The 26,639-nt window shown below is 41.6% G+C and overlaps 1 protein-coding gene across 5 annotated transcripts in view; it reads right to left on the reverse strand.

Moving 5' to 3' along the window:
- The window catches only part of dtnba (dystrobrevin, beta a), a 427,082-nt gene that overhangs the window by 316,919 nt on the left and 83,524 nt on the right, over positions 1-26,639 (reverse strand). For all 5 annotated transcript variants that reach the window (XM_080192276.1, XM_080192275.1, XM_080192274.1 and 2 more), the window contains exons 4-5: positions 7,332-7,412; positions 361-574 (exon numbers count right to left, since the gene is read on the reverse strand). In XM_080192276.1, coding sequence (XP_080048402.1) covers positions 361-574; positions 7,332-7,412 — 295 coding nt within the window. The remainder of the gene's footprint in view (positions 1-360; positions 575-7,331; positions 7,413-26,639) is intronic.

Consider the following 26,639-nt stretch of genomic DNA (forward strand, 5'->3'; position numbering starts at 1 on the left):
GGAGAGGTCCCAGGGTGGTTCCAGTACAAGTTTTGTGGGAAGCAATTTCCAGCCAGCTTGAGTGTCTTTCCAGAGAAAGCTCTGGATGGTGCACTACAAGCTGGGAAATCACAGAGTCTGGCCAAGAGAGTGCAAACCAAAACTGGAAACTACTTCTCAGTCCCAGCACTGTTTACAATGGAACTGCTCCAGGACACTCCACGTAACTAGCATCATCTCGATAATCTGGAAAAGAATATTGCAAAATTCTGAGAGGAATGATAAGAATGACTACATCAAAAACAAAATACATGTAACAGACAGCTCATCTCCTGGCTACCTGACAGTGACCTTTCTGTGCATGACTACGTGAGTACTGACCTGTCGTATGCTGCTATGACAAAGTTGAGAAGCAGGCTGATGGACTGTTCCACGCTGATTTGATGGGTGGTTGGAAGGCGTTTATTTAGCTGGTAATAGATAGATGAAATGATAGTCTCTAATCGAGATACATTAATTTCTGTGCTATGGTCCAGGGTGTTGAGGCCATTGTCCCGAAAAGCTTCAATCAGGTTCCATATGTCAACAAGATGGACTGTAAGTGAGAAGGAAGAGGAATCGTCAAAACAAAAATATAAACCCACATTGCCTCTGAATTCTTAAGAATACAAATCCATCTTAGACGATATGCACTGCCATTGGTCTTCGACATGCATTGATATCAGAACAGAATCTTCAGACCAACCTAGTTGGGAAGAGGGACACACTGAATATTGATTTGATTTATTATTGTCACGTATCTTAACATACAGTGAAAAGTATTGTTTCTTGTGCGCTATACAAAGCATTACTGTTAATAGAGAAGGAAATGAGAGAGTGCATAATGTAGTGTTATAGTCATAGCTAGGGTGTAGAGAAAGAGCAACATAATGCAAGGTAGGTCCATTCAAAAGCCTGACAGCAGAGGAAAGCTGTTCTTGGAGTCAGCTGGTACGTGACCTCAGACTTTTCTATCTTTTTCTCGACAGAAGGCGGCGGAGGAGAGAATGTCTGGATTGTATGGGGCCCCTAATTATGCTGGCTGCTTTGATGAGGCAGTGGGAAATGTAGACAGAGTCGACGGATGGGAGACTGGCTTGTGAGATGGATTGGGCGACATTCATGATCTTCTGTAGTTCCTTGCGGTCTTGAGCAGAGCAGGAGCCATACCAAGCTATGATACAACCAGAAAGAATCTTTCTATGGTGCATTTGTAAAAGTTGGAGAGAGTTGTAGCAGACATGCCAAATTTCCTTAGTCTTCTGAGAAAGTAGAGGCATTGGTAGAATGAAATGTAGTGCACAATGATTCCACTCATTTCTTCAGTGTTGTTGATTCTATCAGAGATTAGGAGGAAGGAAATAAAATCAATCAGGATGAGTAACTTTGGGAGCTCTTAAATATTGATCCCAGAAAGTCTGATGGAATCAGATCAAACATAGGCAAGGAAATCTCTGGCTGATTACCTCCTATCACCCTCCCTCAGCTCATGAAGATGTTCAGCTCAACTTGAAAACAGCACTGAGGGGCTTGCGGTGGGGTGGTCCTGTTGGTGGGAAAGGACATCATCAGGGATGGCATTAGAGAAGTCCGGGTGTTACCTGAAAGATGTGCTTCTGTGAGTGGGACTACATCAGACTATTATTTAACTAGCTGTTCTAATGCTGACATGAATTCCAAGATGGTGGCAAGGGTTTTGCAAAACCACCTCCACCTTGGTGGTGTCCGAATCCTATGCCTAGATCAATACTGGGTGATTCAAACGCTTTGATTCCGTTTTGTAGCAGTTCGCGAGGCTATTTCAAAGGGCAACCGGATAACACCAGATTGGAGTCAAATATAAGTCAGACACTGCTTTGCTAAAAGTCAGCAGGTTTCTTTTTCTGAAAGACATCAGTGAAGCAATGGGGTTAGTCTGATGGTGTGTTTGCTTTCTGGTCACCGTCACTGATATTCACTTCCCTATATTCCAGGTTGATGAGACTAACTAAATTCAAACTGACAAACTGTCCCAGTGGGATTTGAATTCATGGCTCCAGACTGTCAGTTCAGGTCTCTGGTTTAGTCAGTTTTACAAATACAACAATAACCTTGTCAAAGAGTTAAGATGCATTCAGCCAGTTATTACTGAAAGATAAAATAAGCCTCAGTATTTTCTGCAGCAATTTGTTTATTCTGAAGCTCTTATTTCGACTTGACAATTGCACAGTTGGTATTTATAATTTCAGTTGTTAATATCCTGCAGCATTCTAAAAGATCAATATTGGAATCGCTCAAAACTCATGTTAGTTCTCAGGGCCACAAGCTTAACCAGAATCGTGGTTTTAATTAAACAAACATGACCAATCTGCCCACAGGAAAGCTGATAGGATTTTATTATCACATTGCAAAATTATACAAATAGTATGCTTAGTTAGAATTATACAAATAAGGGGCCTATTTAGGCTTCAAATTTAAGCATGTTTGTGACAATCTCCAAGCTAGATTACATCTGACACTTAAAACTAGCCATGAAGTGTCTTATGAATGACAATAACTATCGTTGTAACAACCATTCTAATTAGGAATAGTCAATAACTAAGCTCTTGCCAAAATTGCACATACCCCAAAGCCAAATCAAGAGGTTTCTCCATTCACCTAGACATTTCCTAATTTTTCTGATATTAACAGTCACTTGGTCGTACAAAATTTGAGTATGCTCAAAGAAGACATTTTTGACTTGCACTCATCAGGTGTTATAAACATGTAAGAAAGGGTGAAAAGACTCCCCATTCTCCCACTCCAGGCAGAATTTAGAGAAGGTATGCTTTGCTGGTTCTGTCAGTTTCTCAATATTTATGCTTTCAGATTGTAAAAATTAGTCAAACAGATTTTCTTAAAAATTTCTTGAAAAGGACAAGTTTATTGAAACGATTTCCCAAACTAAAAAAAAACTAGGTAGATCGTAACCAGTATTCATATATCACAAACATTCTTCTGGGCCCACACATACACTCCAGATAAGGTGGCAGAATAAGTGGATAGGCTTATAGGATTTTTACAATACATAAAAAGTAGAAATGGAGGAGTATATGTTTAGCCATTGCTTGGCTGGTTTTGATGCGATTTTAATTCCATATTGCAACTGTTTTGTTCAGTTGTGTTCCTGGGAGTAGTTGTAAGGAGCAGATTTCCACATTCTACTCCAAAGGGTCTACTTTTGCAGTAGAGTTCTCTTCCCTGAATGGTTACTTCACAAAATCAAGCACAACATTCAGATAGAGGTCAAGAGGGCACAAGGCTTCAAGAACATGAGCTCACTAAGGCATTTTTTTTTGTGTTCTCTCTCCTGGTTGGTAAGCAGTCCCTCAAAGTACCTTGCTGGATGTATATTCCCAAGAAACTCTATTAGTTCATGTCTGCTGCAGTTATTGATTCAGAACAGGTAATTGTATTTTGGTGTCTTTTCTCAGGAACATTTGAAAAGACCTAGGATAGTATGAAGCCTTCAGTGTGATGAGGTGGCATGGTGGCAGAGTGGTTAGCACTGCTGCATCACAGCGCCAGGGACCCAGGTTCAATTACAGGCTTGGGTCACTCTCTGTGTGGAGTTTGTACATTCTCCCCATGTCTGCGTGGGTTTCCTCCAGGTGCTCTGGTTTCCTCCATAGTCCTAAGATGTGCAGTTTAGGTTTCACTTGGCCATGTTAAATTGACCCTAATGTCACGGGATTAGTAGGGTAAGTATGTGGGTTTGTGGGAATAGGGCCTGGATGGGATTGTGGTCGATGGGCCTCTTTTTTCACTGCAGGAATTCTATGAGGTCTTTCATGCTGCCCAGAAGATTGAGTGTCTGTCTTTTTCATCAGACTTGGTGGATGAGAGATTGTATGAATTGCCACATTCTGGGCTGTTTTCTATTGTCTTTAAAAATCCAGTAAGAAGTCTCATAACATCAGGTTAAAGTCCAACAGGTTTATTTGGTAGCACAAACCACTAGCCTTCGGAGTGCTGCCCCTTCATCAGGTGAGTGGGAGTTCTGTTCACAAATAAGGCATATAAAGACACGAACTCAATTTACAAAGTAATGGTTGGAATGCGAGTCTTCACAGGTAATCAAGTCTTAAAGGTACAGACAATGTGTTTTGCAAGCACAAGCTAGTTGAGTATGGTCAATACTCTGCCTGATGTGAACAAATGAAGTGATGTGCTGTTTAATACAATCCACCAGTTGTTGGGACATATGGCCTATGTAACTGACATCACACTGGCACTGAAATTCATACACCACGTTACTTCTGCGACAGGCAGAATATCTTTTTGTCTTGATGGCCGCATCCTATTAGTGGAAAATATCACTCGTGCTGCTATGACATAGCTTTTCCGCTGCCACTATCTTCACCTGTTGCTGAAATTTCTGAGATGCAAGATAAAAATTTTCAGCAGCATATTTCTTTTTTGAGCAATGAGCTGATTTTTTTTTTAAACTCCTTTCAGTTCTGGTTACTGAAAAAATAAGTGAATGATCTAAAATATAACAATGCATGTTGCAATTCCTTCAGATACAGTTGCTTCCCCCACCGTATCAAATGGACAGTCTCAAACAATTGTGGGGTGAGCTTTTTCTTAATGGCAAACCCCAAATGTCAAGTGAGAAAAGTAGTAATTTGCTTCCTCTCGTCAAATTATGAATTTTATTTCTTTTCTTAAGCATGTCTGAAACTGTGATTCATCTGACAAAAAGGTTGTGTGCATAATAATCATGTTGAAAATCAGAAACTTTGTTCAAAACTTCCTTCCAAACTTCAGTAAGCTATACAGAACTTTTGAACTTGCATTATTTGTTAAGTGATTCGTATCTTGGATAGAGTAGTTGCTTCAAGTTTTGTGAAAATTAACTTCATGATTGTTGGCCCGTTACCTCATGACTGATGCATTCTCCAGCAATTCACTTGTGATTTGATAAAATGAAACGCTTATCATTCAGGGAACTACAATGGACTGAAGTTGGATCCATGTCAGTGGCAACAGATTTACATCTTTTTCCAGCAAATATGAACAACAGATTGCTGATCATATCAAGTCTGCCCACCACATGGCACAATTTCAAACTGGATATATTTCAGCTTTCTCAGATCTGAACAGAGAAAATACAATACAATACAATGGATACACACATGCACCTAGTAGAATATCCAAAGGTAAGCCAAGGTGTGTGTCCAAACCCAAGCATCAGGAACTTGAATTATTTGCACAGGGTGAGTTCATCAATTAGACTCGGGTCACACATTGTTTTACCTATTTCTCAGTCATGGAAGGTCATTGTGAAATCAGTAAAGTGATAAAGATTTTGAATCATGTGCGTAAACCCAAAGTGCATACAATAGAAAGACACACAACAAACCATAACTGCATTTGAAATAGCTGGAGTATGAAGTGTAATGAATTGCATGTCATTCAGCTCAATTTGCTCAAGCTCACAATATCTATATCAAAACGTACTCGCCGAAGCACTTCATTTCATAAATGAACTCTTTTCCACTCATTTAAAATCAGGTCTTCAAGGTTGAAACATTTCTCACCTCTTGACAGGAGCTCCTGTTAAATGCGCTCCTGTCACAAAATAATTAGGAGCTGGAGGATTAAAACTGGCATGAACTTCTCTTCAGTCATAGCAACTGGCAAAAATCTGAGTCATAGAGAAGAGACAGCTTTTGTTTTAGGACTACAGCTTAATGGAGTTTATTCTTTCCCTGCAGGTTAGGATTCTGTATTTCATCCTTCATTTGCTGCTTATTGTGCTCGGGACTTCCCAATCCCACCAGCAGTTGGTGGGACGGGAGGATTTGGAAAGCTTCTGCAAATTTTCCCATACTGCCACTACAGTGCCGTTGCTGCCGGGACTGGGGAATATCAGCTCACTTTTTTTCCCACGAAATCCTGCGCTAGGTGAACATTTGGATTTTCTGGTGGGAAATAGGTTTCAAAATAATTGCTGCAGTGGAGAGCGAGTAACAAGCAGTGGAATTAATGGTTTATAATTTATTATTCAGAAATTATATAATTTTACATCGCCAATCTCATTTGCGTAAACTGGAATAGTCCTGAGAAACACTCAGCATAGATTTCTATACTGACAGGAAATGCAATTTTAAATTATCTAACCATTATTTATGCATATTAGGCAAGGCAAGCTCAGTAACACAGTCATGGAGGTTTTGGAATTTTAAGTACAACTCATAGTACAGCCATAACATGCGCTGTGGATAAAGGGGAGACTGCAGATGTACTGTACTTGGATTTCCTGAAGCATTTGATATATGCCACATCAAACATTAGTGTGGAAAGTAAAAGCTCATGATGTAGGGCTTAACATATTAGCATGGAGGGAAAACTGGCTGGCTGGCAGAAAACAAGAGCATACAAAAATGGGTTATTTTCTGATTGGCAATATTGGAATAGAATCGCTGCAGTGCAGAAAGAGATCACTCAGCCCATTGAGTCTACACCGACTCTCCAAAAGAACATCCCACTCAGGCCGTTCCCTCCACCCTATCCCTGTAAATGTACCATGACTAAACAACCTGATCTACACATGTTTGGACATTAAGGGGCATTTTTTTTTAGGGTGACCAATCCATCTAATCTGCACATCTTTTGACTATGGGAGGAAACCAGTGGACTCGGAGGAAATCCATGCAGATACAGGGAGAACGTGCAAACTGAACACAGTCACTTGAGGCAGAATCAAACCCAGGTCCCTGGCACTGAGAGGCAGCAGTGCTAACTGCTGTGCCACTCTATTGTGCAGTCCCACAGTGGTCTGTGACACACACCCCTAGTAGTGGCCTTGTTGCAAAACCAATTTGAATTTAAAAGTTTGCAGAATTTGCAGAGCTGCTCATTTTGCGAACCTGCCTGTCATCCTTAACTTAATGAGCGCCCCCCCCTCCCAACCCTCTGGTCATTAATTGGGCATCCAGAGTAAAATAACCATGAGCGGCTGTTTCCCACGCTATGTGGGTTCTGACCCACATTCCAGCCTGATGGTGGGGTTCAGGAACCCACAGGAAAAGTCCTGTTCCAAGTCTCTGAAAACTTTGCAAGCAGCTGTCACTATAGTAAATAGCAAGCTCAGATCTTTCACTGCTGACTGCAAATTCCAGGCCGTTATCAGCCCATGCATCTCTGAGCACGAATACAGAGAAAATTAGATCCATACTTGTACAACCAGCCACCCTCACTTCAAAATTCCCTTATTCTTAATGACTCACCTACACCCAGGAATCCAAACATTTCCTTTCATAAACTATGTAATTGATGATAATACTTACGATTGCATCTTTTTTGTACAAATCGCAGCTTGCACGCTGTCCGATAGGTTGAAAGCCTGATTACATCATAATTCTGGGCCCCTGGAAGGAAAATAAAACAATCATCTTGTGTACAACCACAAAAAGATCAAACGCCTAATAGCACAAGTTAACAATATTTTCCACAGAATTAATGGCTGCTATCAGTTAAGTGAAAAACACCCACTTGGAAACTCATTTTGCAAAATTAGAAAAACAAATTACTTTGTAGTGTGCGTGACGTAGTGGAGTACTACATTGGCTTTTGGCTTGAATCCATCCCACACAGATAGATCAAAATATATTTGTATCGAGTGAAAACTCTTAATATGTGCAATGTCCTAACTATGTTACGGGTTGAGGGTTATAACAAAAAGAAAAAGAAAAAAAAGTGGCCTGTTGAATCTAGAAGCTAGCCTTTTTGCAGCCCAAAAGATAGTAGGTGAAGGGTCGATGATCATTCAACGTGAAATGAAAGCCATATAAATAATGATGAAACCTACTTTACGCGAAAATTATACTCAATGCTTCTTTCTCTGGCTGAGTCAGCATGAGTCACAGTACGCAATGCAAAAGCTATTGGTCATTCTTCTCCTGAAAACAAAATATATGAAATCACTACCCCGACTCCATAAGATGAAGACATTCCAACCTTGCTTCTACATTATTCAAATGCCCCTGCTCACTTGACCCTGTAATGAGAATATCATCCAGATAACATTGTAAACCAGAAAGACCACATAAAGCCTGAACCATTGATCTTTGGAATAGGGCCAGTATGGGTATCATTCCAAAAGGTAGTCTTTTATAATGAAAAAGATCTTTAAGAGTAACGATGGTTAGCAATAGTTGAGATTCAGCAGCTACAAACTTCTGTAAATATTCTTGAGAAAGATCAACTTTCCGAATTTCTATCCCCCTGATAACCCAGCAAACAAATCTTCAATTAAAGCAGATATTGATCAGCGCAAGGGATTTATGGTTGTTTTAAAATCACCAAAAATACAAACTGAATCATCTGGTTTCATGACAGAAGTGGGTAGCCTAGTCACTCATTGTAATTGGGTCTAACACACCAGTACTAACAAGTTGTTCTAATTCTTCTTCAAACTTGGGACAAATTGCATGTGGCAATGCTCTTGCTTTGAGACTATTTGGTTGATTATTAGGCTTAATCTTGAGTTTCACTTGAACTACCCTCATTGAGTGAAGTGTCTTTTCAAATACGCCCTTGCAGTTATTCAGAAAGTGTTCTGGCATCAACCAACCTGTTGAAACACCCCAGTTGTGCTTTATCTACTCCAACCATGATTTTCCAAACAGAGCTAAAAAATATTACCCAGACGACATGGACAGGAAACTCTGCTGTTTGTCCACTCAACTCTCTGAGATAATGTATTAATGGCATGATGACTTCCATATATGTCCTTAAAATCACATCAGCTGGTTTTAAAGGAAGATGCTTCAGCTTTTGATGGAATGTTATCTCAGTAATTAAAGACACAACCAGAATCAACCTCCACCCTAATAGGTTGTCCACTTTAGAATCACCTAGAATCTATGTGATTTATCTTGTATGGATAAGACCTTTAGTTGGAGCTCTTTATCATATTTCTGGAAATTTTCTTCTTCATAAATATTCTCTTTCATATTGTAAATTGCTTTTGTAGAATGCAACATGTTCTTCTTTTAGAAGGTATCCAGATTTGTCTTCCGAAGATTCTTCTCAGCGAAGCTAGCCTGGCCCCTTTGCAATATGACCCATTGTGCCACAATTCTTGCATTGACTATCCTTGCATTTATTGGCTGAATGGCCCATTTCAGCACATCTGTGACATGTTTGTTACTGTTTTGATTTCTTATGGGCAGTTACTGCAGCAAATCGTGAAGCCTCTTCAGCAACCAGTTTCATTAACACTACGATTTCTACTGCTGTCTTTAAAATCAAATCACGTCCAACAAGTAATCTTTTTTGGCTAGCCCCATTTTGGAGACCACAAACTCGACAATGCTGAAGGATATCTTCGAATGACTCAATGTTGTGCCAGCCTTTTTAATGTTACAACAAACTGAGCAATGCTTTTACCTTTGACTTGATTCGTTTGGTGGAAGCTGAACCGTTTGGTGATAACCAATGGCTTTGGAAAGTAACGTTCCTCAAGGGTTTGTTCAAATCATTATAAGTTTTGGTTCCTGGTATTCCAGGATGAACCAAGTTTTGGAGCAAATTGTGGGTCTTACTTCCTATTGTACAGAGAAAAACTGATAGCAGAAAATCATTTTTTATTTTGTTTGCTTGTACGAAGTACTGAAAATGCTCCACATAGCAATTCCATGATTCATTTTCTTCATTGAAAGGACTGATAGAAGCTAATTGACCCACCATTTCTCTTGCAGGCTCTTGTACAGCTCTAGGCAGATAGCAAAGCATCATTACTGAAGTAAGCCAGATACCGCCTAGTATCTCACCTTTCTCCGATTGGAAAAAAAAGTCCTCTTTTAAAACCACACAGAGCTGTCACGCTTTTTCAAACATGTAGTGAGTCCACTGCTCTACCGCTAAACAATGTAGCATATACATAGACCCTAGAACTTAGGAGACACCACACAACTTATTTTTCCTTTTTTTCTTACTTGGTCTCCCTTTACTGACACTGGATCTTTAATCCATTTGATGATCTTCCATCTTCTAGTATTTGAAGTGCAAAGACCCACTGTTTTTTTTCTACTTGAGGATCTTTTCTCGATGAAAGAAAATCCTGACTCGTCACCAATTTTCTTTTTGTAATGTTTTAACTATGTTAAGAGTTGCGGGTTTTAAACAGAAGAAAGATATGCTTTGCACACGAAGGGCATAATTTTACTGGCACGTCTGCTCAAGGTTCGTACAACCCTGCCTGAGGCCAATGGAAAAAACCCTTCTCACCCGCCCCTGGAATCGAGGGGGTGTGCCAGTAAAATTCTGGCCGTAGATTCGAAGTAACAACAGATTTATTGTAGGGACTGTTGTCAGCACAGAGCAGAAAACTAAACTAAAATAGGAGGCTATGGAACACCCCAATGACAATGCCATCAAATCATGTGACCAGCTTTAAAGCAATCCTGCAGCCATATACATTTTGAACAACACGCAATAGTTAACACTGGTGCAATTTGCTTCATTGATTGAGTGGCAACATTTTGCATAGAGCAGCTCCAATATTCAAGGTCATTAATCCTATTAAAATATGAAGTTACGTTGCAAGAAGTTTTTAAACGTACATGATATTGATATTGCATTTAAGGACAGTTGACTTTTTCTTTAATACATTGTCAATTCCTGCATTGGAATTTAAAAATAGGGAGCTTTTCTTGCAACCATACAAGGTGTTGACGAGGCCTTGCTTTTGGAATACTGCATACAGTTTTGGTCCTCTTAACTAAAAAATGGGTATAGTAATATTGGAGGCAGTCCAAAGGCATTCAACAGGCTAATTCCTGGGATCAGAGAGTTGTCAAAGATCAAATAAAATTACAGCACAGGTACAGGCCCTTTGGCCCTCCAAGCCTGCACCGACCATGCTGCCCAACTCAACTAAAATTCCCTACGCTTCCAGGGACCATATCTCTCTGTTTCCATCTCATTCATGTACTTGTCAAGACACCCCTTAAAAGTGACTACCATATCCACTTCCCTGGCAACAAGTTCCAGGCACCCACCACACACTGTAAAAAAATCTGCCTCATACATCTCTTTTAAAATTTTCCCCTCACACCTTAAACCTATGCCCCCTAGTAATTGACTCTTCCACCCTGGGAAAAAGCTTCTGACTATCCACTCTGTCCATATGTCATAATCTTGTAGACTTCTATCAGGTCTCCCATCAACCTCCATCGCTCCAGTGAGAACAAACCAAGTTTCTCCAATCTCTCCTCATACCTAATGCCCTCCATACCAGGAAACATTCTGGTAAATCTTTTCTGTACCCACTCCAAAGCCTCCACATCGTTCTGGTAGTGTGGTGACCAGAATTGAACACTATATTCCAAGTGCGGCCTAACTAAGGTTCTATAAAGCGGCAGCATGACTTGCCACTTTTGAAACAATGTACCCTGGCAGATGAAGGCAAGTATGCCGTATGCCTTCTTCACTACCTTCTTCACCTGCTTTGCCACTTCCAATGACCTGTGTACCTGTACACCTCAATCCCTTTGCCCATCAATACTCTTAAGGGTTCTGCCATTTACTGTACATTTCCTATCTGGATTAGACATTCCAAATGCATTACCTCACATTAGTCTGGATAAAACCCCATCTGCCATCTCTCTGCCCAAGTCTCCAACTGATCTATATCCTGCTATATCCTCTGATGGTCCTCATCACTATTCGCAAATCCACCACCTTTGTGTCATCCGCAAACTTACTAATCAATCCAGTTACATTTTCCTCCAAATCATTTATATATATTACAAACAGCAAAGGTCCCAGCACTGATCCCTGAGGAACACCACTTGTCACAGCCCTTCATTCAGAAGAGACCTCAATGGTCCAGATATTTGAAACCCTCCCTCCTACACCAGCTGTTTAGCCATGTGTTGAGCTGCACTATCTGCCTATTACTAGCCTCACTAGCACTTGGCACAGGGAGTAATCCTGAGATTACAACCCTAGAAGGTCCTGCTTTTTAACTTTCCACCTAACTCCCAAAACTGCTGCTGCAGGACCGCATCACTCTTCCTGCCTATGTATTTGTACCAATATGTACCACGACCTCTGGCTGTTCACCCTCTCCCTTCAGAATGTTTTCTGTCCAGAGATATCCTGGACCCTGGCATCAGGGAGGCAACATACCATCCTGGAGTCTCTGTCCTATCAAGAGAGACCAAATAGTCTAGGTCTGTGTTCCTTGGAGTTTAGAGGAGTGAGAGGTGACCTTATTCAAACATATAAGACTCTGGAGGGGACTTGATAGGATAGATGACAAAATGTTTTCACCAGTAAGAGTCTTGAACAAGGGGCTTTAGCTGCAAGGTAAAAGGCCAACCATTTAAAACTGAGGTGCGTAGAAATTTCTTCTCGCAGAGGATTGTGAATCTCTGGAATTCTGTGCCCCAAAGGGTGGTGGAGGCTGAATCATTAGAAGTATTCAAAGTGGAGGTGGATAAATATTTGATAGGTTGAGGAATACAGGGCTATGGGGAAATGGCAGAAAAGAAATTGAGACCAGCATAGATCGCACTGAATGGCGGGGCAGGGTTGAAGGGACTGGCGTTGTGCAAGCTGTGCTAACAAACACCTCCACCCCATCCCCCTGTATTTCATTGCAAAAACACTACAGTTTTTCTCAAAAACAATGGAAACAGTGATGGCTTTGATTATTTGCCAGGGTTATGTAACACAATGAATAGAACAGCATCAGAAAATGTCAGTTTGCTCCTCTTAACAGAACAATGGTAAAATTAATTCTCAAGTACCAACAAAAAGCAGCTTTCCACTGCTTCAGCAGGAAAGCTGCTTTTTGACCTAAAATATTTAAAACTTTATCCACAAGCGATAGAGTCATAGAATTTTACAGCACAGAATGAAGTCCCATGGCCCACTGTGTCTGTGCAAGTCATCAAGCAACTATCTATTCTAACCCCATTTTCCAGCACTTGGTCTGTAGTCTTATTTGCTCTGGCATTTCAAATGGGCTCACCAAAATGCTTCATGAATATTCCTGCCTCTACCACTCTTTCAGGCAAAAAATCAATTCAATTACCAAAGATAGCGTTAAAGACTAAATAAGGTGTAATAATGGCATAAAAGGATGGGAGCAGAATATGTCAATAGCAGAACAGCAGTCAGTACCCTGATGCAAAACAAGTTACAGATGGCATTCTGGGGAATGGGTTTGAGGGGAAAAAAAATCAAAATGGAGATGAAAGTTCAGATCTGAAGTTATTGAACTCAACGTTAAGGCTGCAACGTGCCTTATCAGAAGATGAGGTGCTGTTCCTCCGGTTTACATTGAACTTGAGTCGAACACTGCAGCAGGCCACGGATGGGAATGTGAACATGAGAGCAACTTGGTGAATTAAAACTGCAAGTGATGGGAAGGTTGGCGTTGTATTTACGGACTGAGAGAAGGTGTTGCGGGCAAAGAAGTCACTGAGTTTATTCTCCACAGGAGACCACATTGGGATTAGCAAAAATGGGAAATTGAACTGAAGGAGCTGCAAGCAAAATGCTGCTTCACCTGAAAGGAGTGTTTGGTCCTTGGACTGTGAGGAGAGGGGGTAAAAGGAGCAAGTGTTACACTTCTGCAATTGCATGGGAAGGTACGGTGTGAGAGGGGTGCATTGTTAGGGGTGACGGAGAAATGGTCCAGAGTGTCACAGAGGGAATGGTCCATATGGAATGCTGACAGGGGAGGTTTGGAGAAGATGTGTTTAATAGTGGCATCATGCTGGGGTTGGCAGAAATGATGAAGGATGATCTTTGAATGTCAAGGTGAGCACATGGAGAACCCTATTATGGTTTTGAGAGGAAGGGGGGAAAGAATTAGGACAAAGAACAGAAGATTGATCAGAGACGGTTGAGGGCTGAGACAAACACAACGGGGTGGGGATCACGTTAGCAGCACTGTTTTGGAGGGCAACATTATCAGAACAAATGTGATGGAGGCAGAGAAACTGGGAGAATGGAGTGAAGAGTCCCCAAGGAAGCAGGATGTGAGGAGCTGCAGTCAAGATAGTTGAGCAAGATGGTGGGCTTGTAATGGATATTGGCAGTCTATCACTATAAATGGACACAGAGCAGTTAGGGAAGGGAAATTTCAGAGATGGACCACATGAAGGTGAGAGAGGGGTAAAAATTGGAAGCTAAATTGACCATTTTTTCCAGGTTGAGATGAGAGCATGAAGCAGCAACAACTCAATCATCAATGTACTGGAAAAAGAGTTGTGGAAGGGGGACTGAGTAAGACTCGAACAAGGAATATTTTGTTTTTAAAACGAAACAAAGCCTTGATATTGTGAAACTTTGAGGCAGCGGAAACATGAAAATAATTATTGTAAAGTTTTAAAATGGCAATCAGATGTTAACAGAAGTGGATGGCAAAGCAGGGAAAGCATGCAGAATATGCAAGTCAACAGTACCACACATGGTTTTTTTGCTCAGTTATACTGTGGTATCAAGTGGAGGCTATGGTCTTGGACTAGGATTGATGAAATTCAAGGTGGTTACAACCAAAAATAATGAATAACCAAGGATCTAATAAGTGAAAAATTTAAAGGGATCAATATCAGTAGAGAAAACATATGAGAGAAACTTAAGGGACTAATTTCCAACAAATTTCCAGAATCTCATGGCCGACATCCTATGGTTCTGAAAAAGATCATTGCAGAATTAACGGATGCACTTGTATGATGTTCCAACATTTCCCAGATTCTAGAACAGTCCCAGCAGATTAACAGTTAGCAAATCTAACTCCACTATACAAAAAAGAAAAAAAAGAGAGGGAGAGAAGAATGGAGTAGTTAGCAATCATGAGGAATCTATTATTGTGCAAATTTCAGTAATGCACAATCATAGTATGATCGGATAAAGCCAATTTAATTCTACGAAAGGAAAAACTATATTTGACAAATTTATGAGAATTTTGAGGATGTAACTAGAAGATGTAACTAGATGTAACTGGGCGGCACGGTAGTACATGGTTAGCACTGCTGCTTTACAGCGGCAGGGACCCAGATACGACTCCCGGTTTGGGTCACTGCCTGTGTGGAGTTTGTGCATTCTCCCCATATCTGTGTGGGTTTCCTCCGGCTGCTCTGGTTTCCTCCCACATTCTGAAAGACACGTTGGTTAGGTGCATTGACCTGAACAGGTGCCAGACTATGGTGACTTGGGAAATTTCATAGTAACTTCATTAGTGTTAATGTAAGCCTACTTGTGACTATTAAATAAATTGTAAAATAAACTTTGGTAGGGTTGATAAAGGGATGTCAATCGATACAGGCAATTAGACTTTGTGGAGTTGGGGTGGGGAACAATGTATTAGCATGCATGGAGAATTAGTTAACTGACTGGAAGCACAGATAGTAGAGATACACAAGGCATTTTCATATTGGCAAGCTATAACTCGTGAAGTGCCTCAAGAATCAGTTTTGGGGACTCAATTACCATATACAAGTCAAATTTTAGACAGATCAATTCTTTTAAGTTAAAAAAAGCCAAGGAGTTGACTTTTACACAATATTGTTTTTGAGGTGCAGATATGCACGCTTGATTTAGGCTTAAAAAGACCATATTTCAAACTGGCACATTTCTGCAATTTTTCATGATTGGAAAACACAGACCTGCTCCCATTTTTCTGTTTAACAGAATCGCACCCCCAAGTGTCTAAAGTAATTCGTATTGTTCATCATCCATCCTTGTTCTTGACCAACAGTAGCAAACTTAACCTATAATCTTTCAAATCATTAGAGCATATCTTAATTAATTAATAATTCAGTATTTTACACAAAACTAAATTTGTATGCCAAACTTAGAACAATCAGGTTAAATTTAAATAGGAAAAACCAGCTACAGAACAGGCAAAACCAAGCAAACCAAAAAATAAAGTGGCAAAATCTAGTTTTGTGCTGGCATTTTAAATTTTTTTTAATCGAGTCATCAAGTGTTCCTTAGCACTTTTTGCATCTAACCAATACTTTCCACCTATTGGTGGAATGTACAGCAACAAGGCCTCTCATTTTCCTGATATTTCAAAGAATCAAATTTAACAAAGCAGGTAAAAGGAACAAATTGTTTCAATGAAGAACGTATAGGTAACAGTTGCCTCATACCACATTTCACTGACTTTCAGCTATTTAGTGGAAAGCCACATTGCTCTACGCTGCTTTTAATTTCACTGGCACTTTACAATATGCTCCACTTAGCCTATAAGAAAGTGCACCTTACTATGCTGACAAAAAGTAAACACATTAGTAGTCAAGCCACGACTGTTGCTTTAATTTAATCATGTCGGTGGGTGAATCAAGCTACATAATCTGACAGGTATGCTTTGACGCCATATCCTTAATCAATTATTTACCAAAATAGTGCTCCAGTTACCCGACCAGTGCAGCTAGTTAAGTAAGTTGAGACACCCAAACTGTGAGCTCCCACTCATCCCAACAAAATATTTTAAACACCATCATGAGACTGACGTGCACATAGGACCCTCAAGAGAACTTCAATTGTGCAACATTAAAACACAGATAAAGAAGACCCACGTTCAATGCCGTGTGTGCATTCAGCTAGTTGACCTCAGCTGAGCCAGCATCAGGTATTACAATTAGTGCAGTACTGTTTAGATTGGAAGAGAACCAACATTTTAGCTTCTGATTACGACATGATGTTTACTGCAAGTGCCCAGGTGTGGACACAGCTAATCCTGATCATGTTCTTCGCCAAAGATACTCACAATCAGCATGTTTCTCTTCATATAAAATGCTTTGAAGACTAATGTTTCTGCAAACATGCAAGTTGCTGCATAAGTGGTATTTTAATCCCTTACTGTGAAGGGCTCAGGAGAAACAACAAGCAAGGATGCATTTTAAACTGCTCTGTCATCCATCATGCTCACAGGCAATCCATTAAATTCACACAGGACAATATCTCATAACAAAAGGGACAGAGCCATGGAATCCCCGAGTGGTGAATCCTGACAACCATACAACCCCTACGATGCAGGACAAGGCCATTTGGCTCATCGAGTCTACATCAACTCTCCAAAACAGCATCTTACCGACCCCTCTATTCCCATAGCCCACACATTTACCATCAATAATCCACCTAATCTACACATCTTGAGACAATAAAGGGCAATTCAGCACAGCCAATCCATCAAACCTGCACACCTTCGGACTGCGGGTGGAAACCGGAGCACCCAGAGGAAACCCATGCAGACACGTGGAGAACGTGCAAATGGAAAATCAAGTTTTGAAGAGCAATTCACAGAGATGGCTTGTGAGGGTCAGGATTGTTCTGTGCAGAAGGTGCAATCGGCGTCCGCTAAGCCGGTATACATCAACAACATGTGGGCAATGATTGTGAGTGGTCTCAGATGTATCAGCCTGCTCTGTCAATCGCTAATTCTCTCTTCTCTCTATTTCAGATATCAGTAAGAAAAGGGAGACCTTCCTCGAAAAAGCAGAGTGCCCCAGCGCCAGTCTACTCTGAGGAAGAAGATATATATCCTCAGATGAAGAACTGTTGCTCCATTCACCTGCATTCTCCACCACCCCAGTGAATCCTAGTTCTACAGTAGGTTGAGCAAGATAGGGCAAGGCATGTTGATCTTCCTCCAGGAGTCAGAAGGGGCAATCAGGAACAAAAAGGAAGGAGGTGCACCAGCCGGGCACCCTCGGGGCATCCACGTAGGATGTCCTGGGACTCTGCCAGCGACCCTATCAAATCCAGCAGGTCAGGCCAAGGAGGGTACGCCTGAACCAAGGCCTGGGGCCCTCAGCAGGCCGAGGCCATCAATGCCTCAGGTCACCAGAGGACACTCACTTAAGTTACATCTCAGACAACAAGGCACAATAATCAACAAACTTCCAGCACCTCTGCTGCAGATGTTGAGACTACATTTAGACGCAAGTCTCTGGGGGTTTCTATCTGATGCTCCTTCGCAGTCTGATGGGCCTTCTCAGACCTCTTAGGAGAGGGTGCACCTGGAGTGTATTCGAGGTGCCCTACTCCTCTTCTTGCCTAGTCACTGCTGGAATGCAGCCATTGCTAGAGCGATAATGTGAGATCTGACATGAAAGCATATCTTTGGAATTTGGCTTTTCAGCCACCTGAAAGCTGCCCCACCCCCACCGGCTTGATGCTGCCACAGTTGTATCATCTGGAGTTGGTGAAAGATACACGCTAAGGAGTGATAATCACATTATCTCCCACCTTATCCCTTAAATATTAATATTCCCGGGCTTATTGCTCAGCTGACTCTCCTACTACAGGTCAAATGCACCCACACTTTGAGATCCCACCTCCCCATGAGCCAAACCAACACGCCCTCCTGACCCTTTAGCGATTAAAATATGAATCCCGATGCTTCCCTTGAATACTACTTTGCCCTCTGTGTTCCAATACAGTAGTTCAAACTCCCAGGCCCAAATTCCTGAGGTGACTGACCTAACCATGCACACCATACAGTGCATGGCCATTATTGCCCAGACAGGCCTTCCCCTACCCAAGACCAAAACCAAAATACATGTACCATGCATAACAAAACAGGCCCAGGGCAGTCTCTTAAATATGCTCCCAACAGCATGTCCTCAATCCCAGAACAGTTTCTGAACCTTCCCTGGATAGTCTTTTAACTTTTACCACCAGTCAGTCTGTTGTTCTTTCCCTGTGTTCCTTGTTCCCCTCTTACTTCATAACACCATTCACTCTATCCCACTTGTCATCCACCCCCAGTCCTGCCTCCATCACATCCTTCACCTCATCATCCACCCTCAGACCTGCCTCCATTGCACTCTTCTCCCCTCACCACCCCCACCCAGTTGATAAAGTTCACCAGTTATGTGTAACTTATATAGAGTCGTAAAGCAAACTGCTCAAATTAACCACAGTCACCAGGCAAGACTGTTCCCTTCCTGTTGGCGAACACTTCAGTGGTCACGGGCATTCAGCCTCTGACCTTCGGGTAAGCATTCTCCAAGGCGGCCTTCACGACACACGACAGCGCAGAGTCGCTGAGCAGAGACTGATAGCCAAGTTCCGCACACATGAGGACGGTCTCAACAGGGATCTTGGGTTCATGTCGCACTATCTGTAACCCCCGTGACTTGCCTGGGTTTGCAAAACCTCACTTTCTGTACTGTCTGGAGACAATACACATCTCTTTAAACTGTGATCAGTGCTCCTACCACTCACATTGTCAGCCACTTCAGGTCTTGAACAGCAGGTTAGGTGTAAGGATTCGCATTTTAATCAGTAATCTCTAAACTGTCTGTGCTTTATATGCTCTGTCTGAGGCCAGAACTCTCCATTCACCTGACGAAGAGGGTAACCCCTCGAAAGCTTGTGAGAATATTATCAAATAAATAGGTTGGACTAAAACCTGGTGTTGTCAGACTTTTTACTGTGTTTACCAAATTAACCACTACCAGGACACAATTTGGAGAAGAAATGGAATTCCAGCAGGTTGACCTTTTAATAAGCATTCACAAGATGCTAATGAATACAAAAGGGGTTCGTGACATTGCTCAGTGGCCCACTTTTTACCCACCTTGAATGTTGAGAGAACAAAATTCCAAACTTTTTTTTTTGCCAGCGGGAAACTGATACTTTCATGAACATAATAAATAGGAGCGGGAGTAGGCCATCTAGCCCTTTGAGCCTGCCCCACCATTCAATAAGATCATGGCTGATCTGAAGTGGCTCAGTTCCACTTTCCCGCTTTCTCCTCATAACCCTTAATCCCCTTGCCTACCAAAAAGCTATCTACCCGCATCTTACATATATTTAGCGAGGCAGCCTCCACCACTTCAACGGGCAGAGAATTCCAGAGATTCACCACCCTTTGAGTGAAGAAGTTCCTCCTCAACTCTGTTCTAAACCGCCCCCCCTTTATCTTGAGGCTGTGCCCTCTAGTCCTGCTGTCCTTTGAGCGGGAAGAACCTCTCCACCTCTACCCTATCCATCCCTTTCATCATCTTATACGTCTCAATAAGATCACCCCTCATCCTTCTAAACTCCGAGCACAAGCCCAGTTGATTCAGCCTCTCCTCATAGCTCAACCCCCTCAACTCCGGTATCAGCCTAGTGAACCTCCTCTGCACTCCCTCCAAGGCCAAAACATCCTTGCGCAAGTGCGGCGACCAAAACTGCACACAGTACTCCAGCTGCGGCCTCACCAGTGCCCTGTACAGTTGCAGCAAGACCTCCCTACTTTTATATTCAATCCCCCTCACTATGAAGGCCAGCATCCCATTTGCCTTCCTGAGCACCTGCTGCACCTGTAGGCTGCGTTTTTGTGACTCATGCACAAGGACCCCCAGGTCCCTCTGCACCGTAGCATGCTGCAGCTTTTCGCCTTGCAAGTAGTAGTCCTTCCTACTATTATTCCTACCAAAGTGGATAACCTCACACTTGCCAACATTGTATTCCATCTGCCAGGTTCTCGCCCACTCACTCAGCCTATCTAGATCCCTCTGCAGACTTTCTACACTCTCCGCACAATTTGCTGTTCCACTTATCTTTGTGTCATCAGCAAATTTCGACACCTTACACTCGGCTCCCTTCGCCAGATCATCTATATAAATGGTAAATAGCTGAAGCCCCAGCACCGATCCCTGGGGCACTCCACTAGTCACCAACCTCCAATCCGAATAGCACCCATTGACACCCACTCTCTGCCTCCTATTTGACAGCCAATCCCCTATCCACGCTAACACCCTACCCCCAACTCCATGCCCCCTAACCTTCTGTAACAACCTTTTGTGCGGCACCTTATCAAACGCCTTCTGAAAATCGAGAAACACCACAACCACCGGTTCCCCTCTATCCACCGCACTAGACACATCCTCATAGAATTCCAATAAATTCATCAGACACGACTTCCCCTTAACGAATCCGTGCTGCGTCTGCTCCATCAAACAATTCTTCAAGATGCCGCGCTATTTCCTCTTTGATGATGGATTCAAGCATTTTTCCCACAACAGACGTTAAACTAACCGGCCTATAATTCCCTGCCTTTTGCCTGCTACCCTTTTTAAACAGCAGCGTAACATTAGCCGTTTTCCAATCTTCCGGCACTTCCTCGGAATCCAGCGAAGTTTGGAAAATAATCACTAAGGCATCCACTATCACCACCGCCATTTCCTTCAGAACCCTAGGATGCATTCCATCCGGTCCTGGGGACTTGTCCACCATCAGTCCCTCTAGTCTGTCGAGCACTACCTCTCTAGTAACAATGATCTCATTCAGGCCCTCCACTCCTACCATCTTTCCATCGTTAACACCCGGCAAACTATTCGCATCCTCCTCCATGAAGACCAAAGCAAAAAAGTTATTCAAGGCCTCAGCCATTTCCTCATCCCCCACCACTAAATCCCCCCTCTCATCCTCTAAGGGTCCAACATTCACCCTAGCCAGCCTCCTCCTTTTTATATATTTATAAAAACTCTTACTATCCTTTTTTATATTTAGCGCTAGCCTAGATTCATAGTCTATCCTTCCTTTCTTTATCAACTTCTTCGTCATTCTTTGTTAATATCTAAACCTCGCCCAATCCTCTTCTCGTCCACTACTTTTAGCCACTCTAAACGCATCAGCTTTTAATTTAATACTCTCCTTTATCTCCTTCATCACAATCACACTACAATTCCCGTGGAAGAGAAGATTCCAGCTTGGCTGAAATTTGAACTATAGTGATGGGATGAAAGACAACAGAAAGTCAAAGTATCAGAAAATACACATAATAGTAAGCACCTGGAAATGGAAAGACAAATTTGAACATTTAGCTTCCCTACATCAATAATAGGAGCTCCTAAAAATCATAAACATCAGAACCAATCTTTTCTCTTTACAGAATAATCCTATTGTCAATTCCTCTCAGATGCCATTATGAAATTGATAATTACACTGATTCAGTTAGACATTTGTACAGGTTAGCACAGATAGGGGGCAAAAGAGCATCTTTATAATGCATGTGGGCACATTGTCAATTTTCCAGCTTTAGCATCCATTGTTACTATTGCTACAGGTACAGATTCAACATCGAGAATCACATAATGGTTACTGCACAGGAGGAAGCTATTCCATCCAAGATTGCATCAATTCTTTGAGAGACCAACTCAGTTATACTCCCCTGCCACTTCGGCATAGCCTTGCAAATCTCTCTTCAGGTGATTATCCAATTACCTTTTGAAAGCAGCAACAGAATCCATCTCCACAAACCTCTCAGGTAATGCATTCCAGACCCTAGAAACGCGAGGCTTTTTTTCCTCACATGACCTTTGGTTCAATTGCCAATGACATTACATCTGCGGCCTGCAGTCCTTGACCTCTCAAAGAGAACAGTTTCTGCTCCATCTAGATCCCTCATGAATTTGAGAACCTTTAAGTATCCTTCCAATCTTGTCTTCTCAAAAGGAGGACAATCTCAGTTTCTCCAGTCCATGCATGTCACTGAAGTTTCTTGTCCCTGGGATAATTCTTGTAAACCTTTTCTACATCCTCTCTAATGTCTTCACAATCTTCCTAAAATGTAGTGCCTAGAATTGGACACAGTGTTCCAGTTGAGGCTGAAGCAGTGCTTTAGAAAGGTTGATCATAACATGAGTTCAATGCCCAGATTCTCATATTCCCTTTTAAACACTTTCTTAACCTGCCCTGCCACCTTCAACAATTTGAGCAAATATTCCTCTGGATCATGCTGTTCCTTTAGTCCCTCTATTTATATTGCCCCTCCTCATTCTTCCTATCAAAATGCATCACTTCATTAAATTTCATCTGCCACATGTCCTCCGAAGGTTCAGTCCTGGGACTCTTATTGTTTGTTATACACATAAGTGATATAGATGATAATGTGGGTAGAAAGATAAGCAAGTTTGCAGGTGACACCAAGATTAATAGGGTGGTTAATAGTGAAGAAGTTCGTAGGTTACAGGAAGATATAGACGGGTTGGTCAGACAGGCAGAGCAGTGGCAGATGATATTTAATTTTGAGATGATGCACTTTGGAAGAAGTAACAAAACAACGGAGTACTTAATGAATGCATGACACAAGGAAGCTCAAAGGAAAATATGGATCTTGGGGAATTTATTCAGATTGCTGAAGGTGGAAAGACAGGTGAATAGGATAGTTCAGAAGGCACAGAGGACAGTTGCTTTTATCAGTCATGGAGCATAAGAGCAAGGAGGTAACGTTGAAGCTCTACAGAATGTTGGTTTAGCTATAGCTGGAGTACTGTGTGCAGTTCTGGTCATCTCATTACTGGAAGGATGTGATAGCACAAGAGGGGGTACAGAGGAGATTCACCAGGATATTGCCTGGGATGGAGCATTTGAGCTATGTGGAGGTTGGATAGGCTTAGGTTGTTTTCTTTAGAGCTGAGGGGGAAGATGTTGGAGATGTAAAACATTATTAGGGGTATGGACAGTGTGGATAAGAAGCAGCTGTTCCCCTTAGTCTTGAGGGATCAATCACAAGGGGGCCCAGAAGAGGCAGGCGATTCACAGGGGATTTGAGAAAAAAACTTTTTCACTTAGAGGGATCTGGAATACGCTGCTTGGGAAGGTAGTGAAGGCTAGAAACCTTACAACCTTTGAAAAGGTATTTGGATGAACATTTGAAACATCATAATATTCAAGCATATGGGATAAATGCTGGAAAATGGGATTAGCAATACTTTAGTGATAGTTATTGTTGGTACAGACGCGATGGGCCAAAGGGCCTTTTCTGCACTGTATGACTCTATGACTCAATTCCACCAAGCTATTTCCTCTTGAATTCTATCATGATCCTTCTCACAGTTTATAATATTTTCAAGTTTGGTGTCATCTGCAAATTGTGCCCTGTTCACCCAGTTAATTCATTCTATAAATCAGAAGGTGTAGCAGTCCTCGTACTGACTCTTGCGAGCACCACTGTGTACCATCCTCCAATCTGCAAACAACCCTGCACACAACATTGCTTCCTGTCACTCTGCCAGCTTCATATCCATGTTGCTACTGTTACTTCACATCCACCAGCCTCAGCTGCCTGAAAAGCTTCTTAAATGGCACATTATCACACACCTTTGGAAAGCCCATATGCACATTTACCACATTGTCTGTTACTTCATCAAAAAAACTTAATCAAGGTAGTTGAACACAATTTGCCTTGGAACAAATCCATGCCAACCTTCCCAAGCAAATTAACCTTTGTCCAAAAGACTTAATTTTGTACAGGTTATTGTTTCTGAAAGCAAATGTACCAAAGTTAAACCAACCACACTGTAGTTGTTGGGTGAAGCCTTGCACCTTTGTTTTTGGAATAAAGGTGTACCAATTGCAATTCTTCAGTCCTCCTTTACAGTGTCTGTAAACCAACAGGCCAACTATGGTCGGACGCACTCCGAAACCAAGTGGCAGATGCCATCCAATAAATCTTTTGTGGATTTCTTATCAAATCCCCCAGATACTCATCACGCTGTGCGCCAACTGGCCACACGGGAACTCTCACTTCCACATTTGTGTTTCCAAAATTCACTCTTGAAAAACACATCTTGGAATCTTCTCCCAAACAACACTTTCTCTCAGATGCCTTAACCAAGGATTCACATCCATTATTTCAATCACTCCTTTCAGTATTTCTCTGCCTTAAATTTTGGCACACGTTCAAACTTCCACACAACTTCTCAGGTAACCAGCCATGCAAACAGAACATCACTGCTCCACAAGCTGTCAAACTTTTGATTCACCTCTGACATTTTCTTTCCCCACTTTAAAACCAGTTAGTGTAGCTGGCTCATTAACTCAGAGCAGCGGCTCTGCCTTTTACGCGAGTTCTCCTGAACAGCACCATGTTCAACTTCTTGTTCTTTGTTCCTTTAACTTAACTGTCTTCCTGAGACTTTTTTGTCCCAACTCCTGGACTTTCTTGTTCTTTTTAGGAAGTCTGCGTCCAGCCGTTTCTGGGTCAGCTTAAAACTGAACTCCCAAAATTATTTCTAACTTAAGGTGGCCCTGGTTGCTGAGCCATACCATAGTCTTTCTTTAACCTTGTTTGCTTTTATATTGTGAAGTCTTTAGTTACAATGTAGAGACAGTTTGAAATAAAATCAGAACCCACAAACATGCAAGCACTTTTGATTCACATCAGCTAATGAAACTTTTAATTCTTTCTGATAAAGAAACACAAAATTAAACTTACTTAAATCTATACTGTGTGTCTTAAACCCAAAAATATAAATATAAATTACTTAAAACTATCTGTTTCCTGACACTTTTCAGCCAAGGTGACATGCACCTGCATGCAGATTTTCAACTGGAGATTTATCATACAATCCTTTGGATAAGTGCCACAGGCATTTACAGATAGAAAGATCATAAATCGTGCAAATGAAGGCCAACAGTATTATTAACACAAATATTTTCTCTGCTGTACACCCAGATGGGCAAAAATGTTTATGAATGCCTTGCTGGGAAAACTGGTAGAGAGTGAAGAATTTATCACTCTCCCTTGGAGATAAAAATGAAACGGTGTCAGCAAGGCGACAAAAACATAGCACATCTATGCAAAAATCACTGGCTTACCATTGCTATTGAATGCAGCATCCCAGCTATAATGTTTAGCTAGAGCAGCAGACCTTTACACTGCAGCCCTTTTTATCACATTCCACATCAAAAAGCCAATGCTTACAGATTAAAATATACATTCCACAGCACAAAATACATCGGAACAAAACATACAACGCCTTCAAATATGATATTATATTTGCAAAAAGAATTTGAAAAGCATTGTAAAAGTCATTTGTACTTACATAGTTCGGCAATGAAAAAATGGTACATTTATGAAATAATTCTAGTAAAATATCAGCACATATATATTCCATCAATTTCATCAGGACCCGTGAAGCTGCTTGCACAATCAGGATAAGCATGAATAGGCGAGGGTGAGGAATGCAAATTGGCAGCAATTATGCAAAACTCCATGTAATCTGACACATTAAAAAGGAAGTGGGATAGTGATAACTTCCGGAATTTTCACTGGGACTAGTACCTGAACCCTCAAATGTTAAAGCACAGAATTACAACACAAGTATGAAAACATGCTCACAGTTTTCCTGGAACTCAAAGAACTCCATGGATTGGTCACTGAATTGTGCCCTCTTGTAAAGTTGAACAATTTCAAATCTGCAAAGATGTTTACGGGCTGCTTCAGCTGCAAGCAGCTGGTAATCACTACATTTTTCTGCTGTCTCTATTTTCCCTTGACCCCTCTCTCCACTGCACCCCCAAATCTCCACCCTTCCCCCCGCCCCCCCGCAAAAAATGCTGTAACACCAATGCTACTGAGCCACACACTGTAAATCGCATAGGCACCAACAGCAGAGTGTGGGCTTTGTTCCACCATATTTGTTGTAGGGCAGCTGGATTGCAGCCTTTCAGACCCATATTCCCCATTCAGGCTGTTAGATCAACTTCTTCTGTTCATAACTTACTTGCTTCCAACAAAGACTCTTCATAATCAAAAAAATTAAGATTTTAGATCTATGCAAACGGCTTTTTTAAATGCATTCAAGGGATGTGAGCATCATTAGCTAGGCAGCATTTGAGGTGGT

This window comes from Carcharhinus amblyrhynchos, chromosome 7, assembly GCF_965287045.1.
Source record: "Carcharhinus amblyrhynchos chromosome 7, sCarAmb.v2.hapA, whole genome shotgun sequence".
In the NCBI taxonomy this organism is placed as follows: Eukaryota; Metazoa; Chordata; class Chondrichthyes; order Carcharhiniformes; family Carcharhinidae; genus Carcharhinus; species Carcharhinus amblyrhynchos.